The 12,076-nt window shown below is 39.8% G+C and overlaps 1 protein-coding gene across 5 annotated transcripts in view; it reads right to left on the reverse strand.

Annotated features, from left to right (window-relative positions):
- The window catches only part of IDE (insulin degrading enzyme), a 105,806-nt gene that overhangs the window by 13,670 nt on the left and 80,060 nt on the right, over positions 1–12,076 (reverse strand). For all 5 annotated transcript variants that reach the window (XM_054982787.1, XM_054982789.1, XM_054982790.1 and 2 more), the window contains exons 17-22: positions 10,404–10,524; positions 8,014–8,105; positions 4,400–4,511; positions 2,999–3,166; positions 1,743–2,015; positions 1,140–1,201 (exon numbers count right to left, since the gene is read on the reverse strand). In XM_054982787.1, coding sequence (XP_054838762.1) covers positions 1,140–1,201; positions 1,743–2,015; positions 2,999–3,166; positions 4,400–4,511; positions 8,014–8,105; positions 10,404–10,524 — 828 coding nt within the window. The remainder of the gene's footprint in view (positions 1–1,139; positions 1,202–1,742; positions 2,016–2,998; positions 3,167–4,399; positions 4,512–8,013; positions 8,106–10,403; positions 10,525–12,076) is intronic.

Below are 12,076 nucleotides of genomic sequence, written 5' to 3' on the forward strand. Positions count from 1 at the left end.
AACCCACTGGCAGTCACCATGTTAGGGATCAATGCCTTAGGACAAGAGGCTCTTCCGCTAAGGGCTTGCTGCATCTGGGGAAGATGCCTTGTGTCATGGAAATGCACCACCATTTGAGAAACAGATCCATGGGATGCTGAGTGCAAACCACAAAAAGCTATTATTACACAGCTTCCTTATGCAGTACAAACACAAGGCAGGTGTACCAACTACCTTAATGATAACAACAGCTGCAGTACTCAGTGATGTCTACAAGGTCACAGTGTGCCTTGAATAATTCAGCAAAGAACAGAGAAAGAGGTTGAAGGTTTTTTCCTTTCGCTTTTCTCAAAAGCACTTAGGTCAGTGCAGCAATTCTAACTCACAGTGGACAAGGACAGAATTATATGATTGCTTCCCTAAACAAAGTCTGCTTATTTAAACAAAACACACATACCAAAAATGAAAAAAAAACCCTTTTCATTGTATTTTAATTATGCTGACCGTGGGAACACAAACAAGAATTATGACTTATTTTATTAAAGCAAAGTACCTTAAGTGCCAGCTGGAGCATATAAACCTCTAGAGCAGCGGCACTCACACTGCAGGTCATGGAGGGTCACATTCACAATCACCATCTAAACTAAAACACCTGCATTTACTTCCATCCCTGGCATGAGGCCTGCCCCTCAGGGACCCTTGCAGCTTACCTGTTCTTGGGGCTGTGGCTCTTTCACGGTGGGATCCACCTGTCAAACACAAACCCCACCAGCCAATGTCCATGTCTACTTTCCTGAAATATGGGGAAAGTGCTAGGAAGGGGCACAGCTGGCACATCGAAGAGCCACATGTGGCTCCCCAGCCACTGAATGAGGTATCCCTGCTCTAGAGTTTCTACAAAGTAATCAGGGGAAAGTATTTTTATCCTGGCCAAAAAAACAAATTTCAAAATAAAAAGAAGGGGGAGGGACTGGGAATATGTTCCTAGACCCTGCTGGAACACTGTCCGTTAGGGAACTATGCAAACCATCAGCATTTACATGTGTTCTATCTGAACTCTATTAAGGTACTTGAGATCCAACCATTCCAAATATATATTATCACACTGTCTACTCCCAAGCATTAGAACGAAAGAGTAAGTAGTATAATGATCAGCTTACCTTGTAAAAGTGCATGATATCATCCTTAGTGAGAGTTTTAAGATATGCCACTTCAACATTATCTGTTTATAATTAAAAGAAGTCAGCAAAGATACTTATTTTAAACTTTAACATCAATATATTAGCTTCTAAAATTATTGATAAGCCTAAGGAATAAAAGTATTGTTCATACATAACAAGTCCAATCCTTAAATAAGATTAAGGTTAAGAAATTAGAAGCGTTACATCTGCATCAACCTTCATTTTTTTTTCTTAGCCAGATGGAAAGGAAGAGGTAAGGATACTAAGGAATTATCCCAGTCTTGGAATTTCCAGAATATAATAGTTTGTGAAAAAAAGATTGTATGTCATAGCATCAAATCACCATGTAACAGATTATAAAAATCCAATTGGCGTATTTCAGACACAAAGAACAGTTCTGAACTGGCGCAATTTTTTTAAAAATTGCCAAAACTTTATATTCCAACATTGAGATTGGTATTAGTTAATCTTATGGGCGTAACATAGAATCGAACATGTGGGACTCTTCAAATCCCACTTTTAGGCTCTCACACAAAAGTTTTTTATATTTTCAGTTATGGAAGGATTTCAAACTTTTCTTACCTCTGTCAAAGTTATATTGCTGGGAAATTATTTCTCCCCAGTATTTTGCACATTCAGCAGACAGCTTCTTTGGTTTGTCTAGACGGCGAATGGCTAAAGCCTGGATGTGCTTCTGGAAAGCTTCCTCAGACATTTCCTCTATACATTTTTCCATAGTTTTTAAAAAAGCTTCAACCCTGCTCTCTAAGTAGTGAGGAGGCTTTTCTGACTGGATGATAAATCGCAGTCCTTGGATACCATTAGCCCTGCGTGGACCACTGAACACAATGTAACCTTGAAACAAAACAAAAATTCAACTGATGAGAGAGAGACTGCAACTGCACACCAATTACATTCCTTGCCCTAAAAGAAAGAGAGAGACAGAGATATTTGTATTTCTTTTGCTGAGATAGTTCTTCATATGGCCCCTGGTTCCTCCCTTTGTGATGTCATATCAAGCAAATAAAGGTTATCACCATCCTAACTTTCAGATTACTGGGGAGATTTTAACTTTATGCATTTTTTACTATGTGGGAAACCACACACAGTTAAAGAGATTCATTCATAGTTCTCCTGCATCTCTTTTAAATAGTGATTACTAAAACAATTTGACTAATTACTATTTGTGAAGGAGTACAAATAGCGAATTACTGCCACCATGGTTACATTTGTGTGGCTTATCCAAAACACAATGCCAGCAAGACATCATACTGTGGACTCCTTCTAGTGACCTTATCCAATATATTCTCACCACACAATGGCTGAAAAGGTCAAGAAGCAATGGGAAAAGATTGGTTGAACCCCCCCCCCTCATTAACACTGTAGTGCACACTTCTGCGACTATTTTAAAAACCCTTTATTACATGAAGGCATCACCTATGCCGAGAGATAAAGAGGGATTCAAATTTAATCTTATTTTAGGGGCTCATTAATGCCTTCTGGCTCTTCATCTGCTGTACAACCTCGAACAGAATCACATCCTTCTAAGCCCGTTATGTCAGTGGGTTTAAAAAGGTACAATTCTGCTTAGGATTGCACCACAAATCACCTATTAATCAATGAAGTATACATTCTGTGCTCAGCAAAGGAATCTAAACAACAGTGCTGACTGACAGCCTACAGAGAGACAACTGAGATGTAATTTGACATTTGTCCTCAGCCCTTGAACCATAGATTCTTGGTAAAATTGGAAGTGAAAAGCCTGCTTATGCCAATGATATGAGGTCATATACTGTTCTGTGGGCCGGGGTGGGGGGGGGAGTCAAGCAAAAACTCACCTAACTGTTCCTTAGTGCGCAGAGTGTTGAAGCAAGGCTCAGAGATAATTTGACAGAAGAGCTCCAGAAACATGTTCTCTGAGGTGCTTTGCATATCTGTTTGATAATATATTTCTATACCACAATTATTATGAACTTCGTTCCTCTGTTGATAGACGAACCAACCCCCTACAAAGCAAAGATATACAAAACGTGAAGTGAGAGTCTTCTATCACAAGCATGATTTGTACTGAAGAAGGAATCCTATTCCGTCTGCTTAATGTACACTACTGCAGAAAACTAAACATCCAGCTCCCTTTTTGCACTAGGAACAGGCAGACCCAGGGCCAAAGTCCTACTCACTTAGCCATGGAGCTCACTGAGGGACCCCTTGGCCTAGTCACTTTCTCCGATTAACTGACACTTCATAGGATGTAGCGGCGTGCATCCTGGAACTCCATTCGTCACATATAACACTGGTTTTGCGCCAATTGCACTGGCTCCCAGTTGAACTCTGGATCAGGTTCAAGGTGTTGGTTCTAACCTTTAAAGCCCTTAGTGGACTGGGACCAGCATAACTGCAGGACCACTTCTCACCAGATGTTCCCCAGAGGCTGCTTCGTTCAGCAGATAAACACATATTGGTAGTTCCTGACCCCAAGGAGGTTTGCCTTGCCTCAATCAGGCCCAGGGCTTTGTCAGCCCTGGCCCCAACCTGGTGGAACTTTCTGTCAACGTGGACCCATTCAGACTTAACCTTCCGTCGGGCCTGCAAGATGGAGATGTTCCGCCAGGCATTTGGTGGTTGAGGCAGGCAGGTCACCTAAGGTATTGTATCGGCCTCCTGCCATGGGGGAAGTATATGCCCCCTCTCTGGTTCTGTAACATCTATGACTTGCCACCTGCCTCGCAGGTTATTTAGTTTGAGGGGCAGGGCAAAATATGCATGGCTGTGTTATAATCGATGCATTTTTAATGTTTATATTGCTGCAAATTTTTATTCTATTTATGGTATATTTTAAAATGTTGTGACCTGCTCTGAGCCCGCTTGAGGGCAGAGCAGAATAAAAATCAAATAAATAAAATAAATTGCAGACATCTTTGTGGGCTTCAAATGAACTCTGACCATGCATTTTAAAGTCAAATACTAGAAATGACATGGTTTCATTTACGTAGTTACTGTGCACTGTATTCAATAAGGCACAGTCTTTTCCTCCAATACTGCACACACAAAAGATTCACACCACAGAGAAAAATCACTTTGCTATCATTTTTTCTATACAAAAACAGAAACCAAGTCTATTTCTGAAAACAAATCAGAGATGATGGAACAAAGTCCCCTTCTAAAATCAAATTTTGTGCACCATGAATCTCAGCTTTACATGAGATCTTTTACAACTTCCATCCAGGAAGACAACTTACGGTCGGGCAGCTGTACTTCTCTGTATCTCACTAGCTGGCTGGGAAGCAGAGGCTTTGTATGAGCATGCTCAATGAGAGTGTCTTCTACCATTTGCATAATTCCTAATGCAGCCTGGGAGAGAAGAAATCCATTACAGATGCCGTGACAGTTCTCCAGTTGGTAGTACATAGATAGATAACAGGTATTAAGAAAATGGCAAATAAGGAATGAAAGGGAGATGATTAATTGCAAGAGATTAATTGCAGGTATTAAGAACAACAAGGAAGCTGAGATATTTCATACAACAGCTATGCAGAGTAAAAACCTGGTGACATAATCACTTGGTTGTTTCTACATTACATTTAAAATTCTAAAACCACCAAAGGGAGATCAAAAATACATACTGCACGCATATGTAACAAGTTTATCACAGTGTATAAGCTAGGACTTCCCTGGAATTATAACTGATACAAGTTAATATTATAATCATTCGTAGAAATGTATTCTACCTATTATTGCAGGGAGTTAACAGTGCATGTGGCAGGAGGAACTATCATCCAGAGTGCCCTAAAATATTAAACAGGAATGATACTCAAACTTCTTATATTAGCAAGCAAAAGCTCAGAAATCAGAGACTTAACAATGTTCACCATTATTTAGTCCTTCCTAAAGAGAAAGATCAACTCAACTGCTGTAATCACCAGAGTTGTGGTAAAATATGAATACGCTCTTTCAGACCCGTTGGATCCAGAAAATCTATAACTGTCCATCATGTATTGGCCAAAAAGGATGGGTGAATGAGGGGGGAAATCCTGTCACAAGCTCTTGAACAAAGAATCCAGATATCACCTTTGTTCTATAACCATCACCTCCTTCCCATATGTTAGCACATACTTGGGACCACATGGTCTTTGAAGTCCTTTCCTCTTTATTTATTGGACATTTTTCAAGTCACTTCCTCGTTTCACACTGGTACCAATTGTATTATGGTAGAAGGACTCTAAAACACGGCCAGCCATTTGTAGACAGATCTCTGGAAACCTATCAGAATTGTCCCTTTATTCTCTCTCATATTTTACTATGGAATGCTTGGTATGGCCCAATGCCTTTAGTCTGTCTGAAGCTGCAACCAGGGAAGACTCAGTTTGCTTTATGTTACTGAGGTATTGTGGCATAGCTGTTCTTGCTGCAAAAATGTGTTTACTGCCTTTCACCATTTCTGAAGAGAGAAATCTTAATTTGTGGTCTGGATATCAAGATCCCTTCGAATGACTTCAAACTTTAACCAAAACTTCACAGTAATCAGCAACAAATTTACAGGATGTTTGAAAGTTACAGTAGTGAAAATTGTTTTTAAAATAGAAACCAAACCCCTGACAAGTTACACTCAAATTAAGGCCTTTAAAACTTAGTTGCAATTAACAGAAATGCAAAATCCCCAAAGCATCTGAAAGGCTGACTGCAACCAGAGGTACAGCTTCACATGGATATCTAATAGGATAAGCAATTTTTGCATGCAAGAAAAATCTTTTCTATGGTATACTTAAAATTTCAAATTCAGAACTCCTTCATTTGTACTGATACAACTTCACTTAAAACAGGTCTGCAGAAAATAAACACAATTTCTAAACCTGTACAACAGGGTGCGGCTTGAGTTAACAGATCATGTCGAGCAAAGCCACTTCATCTCCTCCCCCCCCAAAACCAAATTACCCCAGAAACAATTTTAATTACTGCTGCAAGAATGCAGCTCTTGGCTAACATGTTAATGAACATGTCTGTTCAAATAAATGTAATTCTTTGCATGCTTAAATGCCTTTTGGTATAAATGTCCAGACTGGGAGTAGCGACAAGCACCTGGAACCTAACGAAGACACAAGCCCCTTCCCCATTTTAGGTCTGAGTCTCTAACCTCATTAAACCCAGGAAGCAAGGATGTATATTTCAAGTATCACACCAGGCCTAATGACATACCCTCATGTGTGTTACTGCCATCCACGCAACCTTTATCTGACTTCCTGTAATCTCCCTTTATAGCACTGAAAAGTGCGTTAAGAGAATGGTTACGAGCCACCACCACCCTCTCTCTGTTCTTTTAGGGTCTAATTTGGATGACCACAAACTGGAGTGCTTTTCAATCTATGAAAAGGTGGGGTTTGGGGTTTTTTTTGGATTAACACCCCTCCCCCCAGAACAAAAATGTACACGAGGCAATCATGCAGGTCTGCCACCATGGGCACAAATTGCCCATTCCTGATCACCATCCTACCAGATGAGCTGGCCAAGTGCCGTGTGGCAGTAACACTGGACCGTGATCAGGGAGCTGCAGGCTCAAATCTCCTCTCTGCCATGAAACTTGTTAGGTGACTGTCTCTCAGCACAGCCTGCTTTAACAGGGTTGTTGCAAGATTTAAAAAGTCCCTTGGTGAACTGACAGGATAAAAATCTCAGCCTCAAAAACCTAAATGAATAAATACATACTTTGCATCTGCTAAGTCTGGGGAGGCCCCAACAGTTCCGCCTGACCTTAAACTCTGAAAAGTCTCCTTTTAAGATTGCTTTCAGTTAAGCTACTTTTGAAGGGATCCACTTACTAAGCGATTAGAGATTCTGGAGAATTTTAGGATTTCTCTGAGCATTTTAGGATGGTCAGAAGAAAGTGGTTACATGTTTTTATTTATTGTTGTTCCCTAAATGAAAGGTGCACCGTTCCAGCAGAAATGCAGACATGGATGTGTATTATGCTTACAAAACCTGGAGATTTTTCTATTCTCGTTGCTGTTGGCTTCTTCCATTTCTATCCAGAGCACATATTCCACCCCTGCCTGCCAAGGTGTGCTCAGTAAAGATTTCAGCAAGTACATAGGGCTAACCTAATTTCAACGGTTGAGTATGGAAGCAAACTACTTCTGTCATAGCATCAAGATTACTGTTATCTTTGCTATATTAAACTAGCCTGGCCAAGTTAATATTCAAATCTCACACAAAGCTGTCGCATGCCTATTACCACCAAATCTTCTTATGCTATAAAAAGAAAGTCAAAGTCTATTATTCCTAGCTCATACACTGCCATTTTAATTTTGGACACGTACTTCATTGCCAGCTATGCTCAGTTCTTGCTCTCTGTTCAAGTCATATACTATTAGCTCGTGCATTTAAACGAGTGCTACACCATGCAGTTATTTTTACAGACTTATTTTGCCATTGCAATAGTGTGCATAAAATATTACACAGCATAAAACTGCCTGCAAAGGAATTATCACAGCTAAATTATTCTAGGTCATGAAAAGTAAGGATATCTAAAATGTAACGGCTGAGCATCCATTTTGCCCCAAAACATATATAAGCTACCAGAGACCCTATCGATACACTCATCTTCTGTTGATTTTACTTCAGATCAGATACGAACCCCGGTACATGCTTCTGACATTATCTATTAAGTATGTGTCCAGATAAAAATATTAATAGACTAATGCAAAAAGTCATTCTGAAAAAATCCATTGATAATAAAGCTGATGAAAAACTATCTGGATTTTAAAAATCCTTATAGTTCAAGAGAGAACCGTATGCCCTTGGATTTTAAATGCAGTTATCAATATAAATCTGCCTCAGCTGAAAAACGTATCAAACCAACCTGTTTTGTTATATTGCCATGGAGAAGTGCTTCAATGTGTAACCGTGACAACAGCTGCGATATAAAGGCCTTGAGGCGGGGAAGAGTGACATCTACAATAGATATTTAGACATTTAAAAGTCAATTGCATGATTTTTTGTCTTTTAGGGGAAAAAGTCAATTATCCTAAGAATAGAATACATTTCTTGGAAGAAAATTGTAATCACCACCAAAAGGCAGTGTTCTTTGCTCCCCTTTTGGAAACATCCATGTTTGGGAAAATTTCCAGGTTTAAATTGTTGTGCTCACTGCACACTTTGCCTTGCTTAGAATTCACATGCCGTTTGACCCAGATTCCAATATGGAGAAAAAACCCTATTCGGTACTGCAATCTGGCTAAACACACAACCACCCTCAAAAATAGTAATAGTTATTCAGGTGGTGGCTGAAGATAAAGCTTAGCTACAAGAAGAATGTATGGTTTTTAAATTCTCTTGAAATTACCTTAATGATATTAACGGCATTTTCTTCTAAATTGTTTTTAAAAATTGGTGATAATTCTGACCTCAATTAATTTTAACGTAAACATGTGCATCTGTGGTAGTCGACAGAGAGAATGCCTTTCATCTGCACTGCTTTGCGTTCAATGGGACCTTAATTCAAATGTAATACATAAATGACACCCCCATTCTGGCACAGATAATCACAAGGAAATTACCTTTCTTAATGTATCTAAGCTGGACCAGGGCAACCAAAGGTAACTACAGACACGGGGATGGATCCCAAGTACCATCACTGGAACTTGGCTAAGCAAACAAAGCTTTCCTCCTCCTCCTTGCAGCCCACCAAGCACCTTGAAATGCTGCTCGTGGGGGATGGGATCCTCAGAAACAGCATAAGGGACTAACGGGAGGTTACTGTGGGAGGGGGAGGAAGTCTGTGGAAGTCTTCCTTCCTCTGTTCAGTTGGAGGGAGAGTCCTGTCTTACTGAAAAACAATCTTTGCCCACGATTCAGGTTCAGTGCATCTAACTCCACTCATTGGAGGAGGAGGTCGTCACGGGAGCAGGTGCAAATGAGGATGAAGCAAGAATACTTGGAAGGAAAGGGATTGGTAAATGCAGAAAATAGCTTTCGCCCTCCTTCCTGTCTAGTGTGCCAATCAATAGCAGAAGAGATGGCTCAAGACAGGCAGAGTGAAGGGCAGGGAGAAGAAGAGCCTTTTTTGCACTGAAAAGCCTTTCCCTTTCTTTCTCCCTTCACCCCCCAGCCGCTCCTGCAATTTTTAATATCTGCTTTTTTTAAAAAAAAATGAAAAACACCAAGTTATACGATTTCACAAACAATGCTGTATACAGTTTTTGCATTTAAATTTACATATTTGTTTGATAAAGTTGCTTCAATTCTAGCTTGAGGAGTCACAGAAATCACCACAAGTCTTGTCAAAATTTAGTTTTCACTGAAGCTTTGCGGCATCTCATTCATTTATGTAAATGCTGCAAAGAATGCATGCACCATATAGTTAGGAGGAACTGAGATTATATACTGCACAATCCTGTAAAACTGTGGTACAGAATCGGCTCCAGTAGCTTCCTCCACATGAATATTCAGTTGTGACTGTCAAGGACATTACTTAAAAAAAAAACTAAATTAAAAAGCAATGCAGGATATTTTGTTCCACTTTCCTTATTGTTAACAGGCAGCATTGCCTTGACCTCACGGCAGTAGAAACAAATTCTGAAGTGGAGCCATTCTTTATGGCCTAGATCCCCCTTTTGGGAGGAGAGGTACTGAACAGCTCTGCTTGGAAGGAAAGTATTTGGATGCAGCGATAAGCTCTTGTCTAGACATACATAAAACCAAGTTAGTTGCCTTTAAAAAAAAAGGAACTGGAGAAATTTATACAGAACAGGTCTATCAGCAGCTATTAATCATGATAGCCAAATAGAACCTCCATATTCAAAGACCGTAAACTTCTGAATAGTAGAAAGCATAGACAAAAAATGGGTAAGGATTGCTGTTGTCTTTGTGCTTTGCTAGTAAACCTTCCAAGGAACAACTGTTTGGTCATAGTGTCCAAATTCATACAGTCCCATGGTGAAGGAAATTTGGATCCCACCCACCCCATTTCACTATGGGTGCTTGTCATAATTCCATACATACACATATACTCTACCCTGGCAATACCTATGTGATTCGGCTTTGCTTGGGAACCTCAGGGAGAAGAGAGATGACAGGAGGGAAGAGACTACGAACCCCTCCCATTCTGGTTTCACTCGACAGCTGCAGTTTAAGTATGTAATAAGAGAGGACGCCTATTCCTACCCAAGGAGCTATGACTCTAAATAAAATGTTAGAACAAGTTAAAATATTGAACTGGATTGAGGAAAGGGTCAACTGGAAAACACTTACCATCTAAAGCTTCTTTTAATTCATCTTTGGTCCAAGCAACTTCTGTCATTAATAGTCGGAGGTAATACATAGCATGCTGGTGCGGCTGTTCAGCTCGGAAGTTGTTGAGTGATCGCATGTACTATCAAGATTAAAAAAAAATAGCATAATAAGTAAAGCCTTTGCTAGGTAATTAATTATTTCCAATTCCTGTTATTTAAATAACAGCCATAACAATGACATAATATGTACAAAGTCTCCAAGTATACAAACTATAGCGCTTAAATCTAAACATAAAAATTGACTAATTAAATTTATATGCTGCCTCTGCCATTCAGTTTGAGGAAGCTTACAACAAATGCAATGCAAAAATCATTATGAAATCTATATTGGTATAAAAACAGGATTCCCCAACATGGCACCTGCCATTACTTCCCCTGGTACACACCAAGAGATTGAGAAAGTAGGCGTGGACATTATAAGGCCGGATTTATTATTGTCTGTCCTCATTCAAATGAAAAAGGGTTTCCACAACTGCAGAAGAAGCCGCAGACACTGGAAGATCAGGAGGACTGGTAAGCACCTGTGCTTTCCTTAGAACATTGTTCCATTTCCTCTTCAGACTTTCCTTTTTTTATTCCCTTTTCTTTCTCCCTTCCTCCACCACCCTGGCTTTCCTTCATTTCTTTGTATTCCCGTTGTGATTTTTTTTTTTTTTGCAAAGTAAGAAGGGAGGTATGGTGTTTGGCTCTGCCTGCTATGGAAGCTATTTTGAGGTGTACCACCTCCTCTCAAAATTCCAAAGGTGCCCACAGGTTCAAAAAGGTTGGGGAGCGCTGGAAACAAAAGTTAAGGCAAACACCATCATGTCACAATAAATGTATTAACAGCTTCTGTCAATAGGTTTGTGAGGCCCAAAGACAAAGTGCCCTGCATAGTCTGCAAAACAATTTTAGGTTGCACAGAGATGGTTTTTCTTGGGCTACCAAATAAGGCTTCTAATCTTCTAACCATGGTTAAGCAACCAGGAGAAGATCCCAGGACTGCAACTCTCCTCCCAAAACGAGCATTTCGACCATGCCCAGACAAATGAATGCTACCTTGTCACCAACATCCATCACCTTCCCTCTCAATCAGGACCTGAAAATTGGGTTTGAAGCTTGTGAGATAGTTCTAGTCAAAAGAGACTAAGGTTTCCTTCTCCTGCTTGATGTTAATTTTTAAAACAAATAAAAGAACCCTAAACTTCTCTTTTAATATTCCATATTTAAACTTCTGTTTCTCAGATAGGCAATTTTAGGGTAAACCAGTGGTAGGCAACCTTTTGGACCGAAGTGCTGAAAAAAAGGCCACATTTATCTGAGAAGATGGTATATCAAGGGAACAGATGAAAGTTGCACTTGGCAAGAGAAACTGCACACAGTGTGTGTGTAAGGGACTAAAATAAGATTGCTTTAGAAATGTCAGCATGACATACAGTCCATGATACATTCAGGACTATGATTGTAATGGATGAAAATAATACCAGTGCAATGTCTCACCTTAAAAGATACTTTATTAACAGGACCCAAGGCGGGGGTGATGACAATGGGACAACTGGTAGGAGAGTTTACATTCAAACACTCTCAGTCTCAAAATTACCACACTCCTAATTTTAATGTTCAGCAACTGCTGCCCTACAAGACAAGACACCT

Source organism: Eublepharis macularius, chromosome 6 (assembly GCF_028583425.1).
Source record: "Eublepharis macularius isolate TG4126 chromosome 6, MPM_Emac_v1.0, whole genome shotgun sequence".
NCBI classification, from domain to species: domain Eukaryota; kingdom Metazoa; phylum Chordata; class Lepidosauria; order Squamata; family Eublepharidae; genus Eublepharis; species Eublepharis macularius.